At 47.7% G+C, this 1697-nt stretch overlaps 1 protein-coding gene across 1 annotated transcript; it reads right to left on the bottom strand.

Moving 5' to 3' along the window:
- Window positions 1–7: 7 nt before the first annotated feature.
- Window positions 8–1671, bottom strand: LOC119343473 (probable LRR receptor-like serine/threonine-protein kinase At1g05700; the record flags this gene model as incomplete). Its single annotated transcript, XM_037614411.1, has 7 exons — window positions 1425–1671; window positions 1200–1338; window positions 740–811; window positions 578–649; window positions 373–453; window positions 138–301; window positions 8–33 (listed from the first exon to the last, which is right to left on the bottom strand). Coding segments are annotated over exons 1-7 (771 nt in total), but the record flags the coding sequence as incomplete, so codon positions are not given.
- Between the last annotated feature and the right edge of the window lie 26 nt (window positions 1672–1697).

The raw sequence follows: 1697 nt of genomic DNA, 5'->3' as shown, positions 1-1697 counted from the left end.
CGTTCTGTGGCTTCACACTGCCCTTTCTTGATCCTTCATTCGGTGATCAGTGAGACAGTGACAAGAAACTGTAAATATTATCCAGTCCAGTGCTGCTTGCAGTTGCAGTTGATGTTTGTTTTGACACCTTGTCTCACCTTGCTTTTTTGTCATTATGAGAAGAAGTAGCACTGCCAGTGCTCCTATCACCACAACTGCAAGTATTGGAGCAGCAATGTACACGGCAAGCATGGATTTGCTATTCTTTTTGGTGGGCTCGCAAGAGCCGCCGTTGCTGCAAAGGTTTGGATTTTTGCTGTATCTGTCAAAGAGAAGAAACTTAAGTGATTTTGGCCAGGATCAGGGGAACTAACGGAGAAACGATTGGCTCACCTTAGAGTTAGGGAGCCGTCTTGTATTCTCTTCATAAGCCCAGAGGGGATGGATCCATTAAGCTGGTTGCCAGTCAAGTCCCTAAGGGACCAAATAGCATTCATAAGTTCAAGTTGTAGTAGAATATTCAGGTTCAAGTTGAAATTAGGCAACAAAACTATTGGATATCAAAGTCAACATAATTGTGGAGTTCAAGATTCCTTACAGCACAACGAGGAAGGGTAGGTCTGAAAGAGCCTTAGGAATTGGTCCTGTAAAGTTGTTGTACGACAAGTCCGTGAATAAACAAACATGCATACTTATGCATGAGCTTAACTCACAAATTAAGTTGATTGCCAAAACGGGCGTAAAACATCCTACTACTTACAAATACTTGATTGCTTTGAGGTTGGAGAAATGAGATGGTATGCCGCCGCTCAAACCGCCAAATGACATATTTCTGCAGAAACACACACAAATGTTCAGAGAGATTTCTCAGGCATGCAAGAAAACTGAGGTCAAACTTAAAGCATCTCCAACAGCCACCCAAAAACTGCTCCGCGCGTTAAAATTCAGGTTTTTTGGGCGCCGAACAACTCCAACAGAAGCTGTAAAATAGTGCAGGCGCAAAAAAGGGTTGGGCGCGCTGAAAAACGCTAACAAAAGTTGGAAATTTAAGGAGCCGGATTGCGCGCGCTTCACAGTTTACACTGCGTGTTTTATTAGGCGCGCGCTTTTGGACATCTGCTAAACCAATTTTAGGTTCCGCGCGCTAAAAGTGCTACAGTGGTGCACTAAAACTATTTTAGGGCGCGGAATTTTTGTGCTACTGTTGGAGATGCTATTACAATCTTGTGATTCTTGGAGGCATTGAAATGGCATAGCTGCAGTTCAGCCCTTCCCACACGAGAGTCTTGGGAGCGCACGGGTCACCCGCCCAGTTCTTCTTCACCTCATACTTGGCCTTGATCGCAGCCATGGCGGCAACTGTCAAAAAATTGAGTAGCACAACAAAGATCAGTTATCAAATAATGTGCATATCCACTATCACCGTACGTGAGAACTGTGAGTGCCATCCTTGGAGTCCGTGGCGACGTTGGTCATGGAGACGACGGAGAAGAACTCGGCGGCGTTGATGGTGGGCAGCAGCGTGGAGTTGGCCGTGGCGTTGAGGGTGATGTTGTAGTCGCCGCCGAACCCACGGTGGGCCTCGCTGTTGAAGAAGGCGTCGCACACGAGGTGCTGCGGCGTGAAGGGCGCCTTGCTCCAAAGCTTGCCGTTGATGGCCATCTCGAACTGGCGCGCGGCGGCGTCCCCGGCCACGACCTCCAGCTCCGCGAAGTAGA

The sequence above is a fragment of the Triticum dicoccoides genome, unplaced genomic scaffold, assembly GCF_002162155.2.
Source record: "Triticum dicoccoides isolate Atlit2015 ecotype Zavitan unplaced genomic scaffold, WEW_v2.0 scaffold128977, whole genome shotgun sequence".
NCBI classification, from domain to species: domain Eukaryota; kingdom Viridiplantae; phylum Streptophyta; class Magnoliopsida; order Poales; family Poaceae; genus Triticum; species Triticum dicoccoides.
Note: the sequence above shows the minus strand (reverse complement) of the source record. Positions and strands in the feature narration are given on the sequence as shown.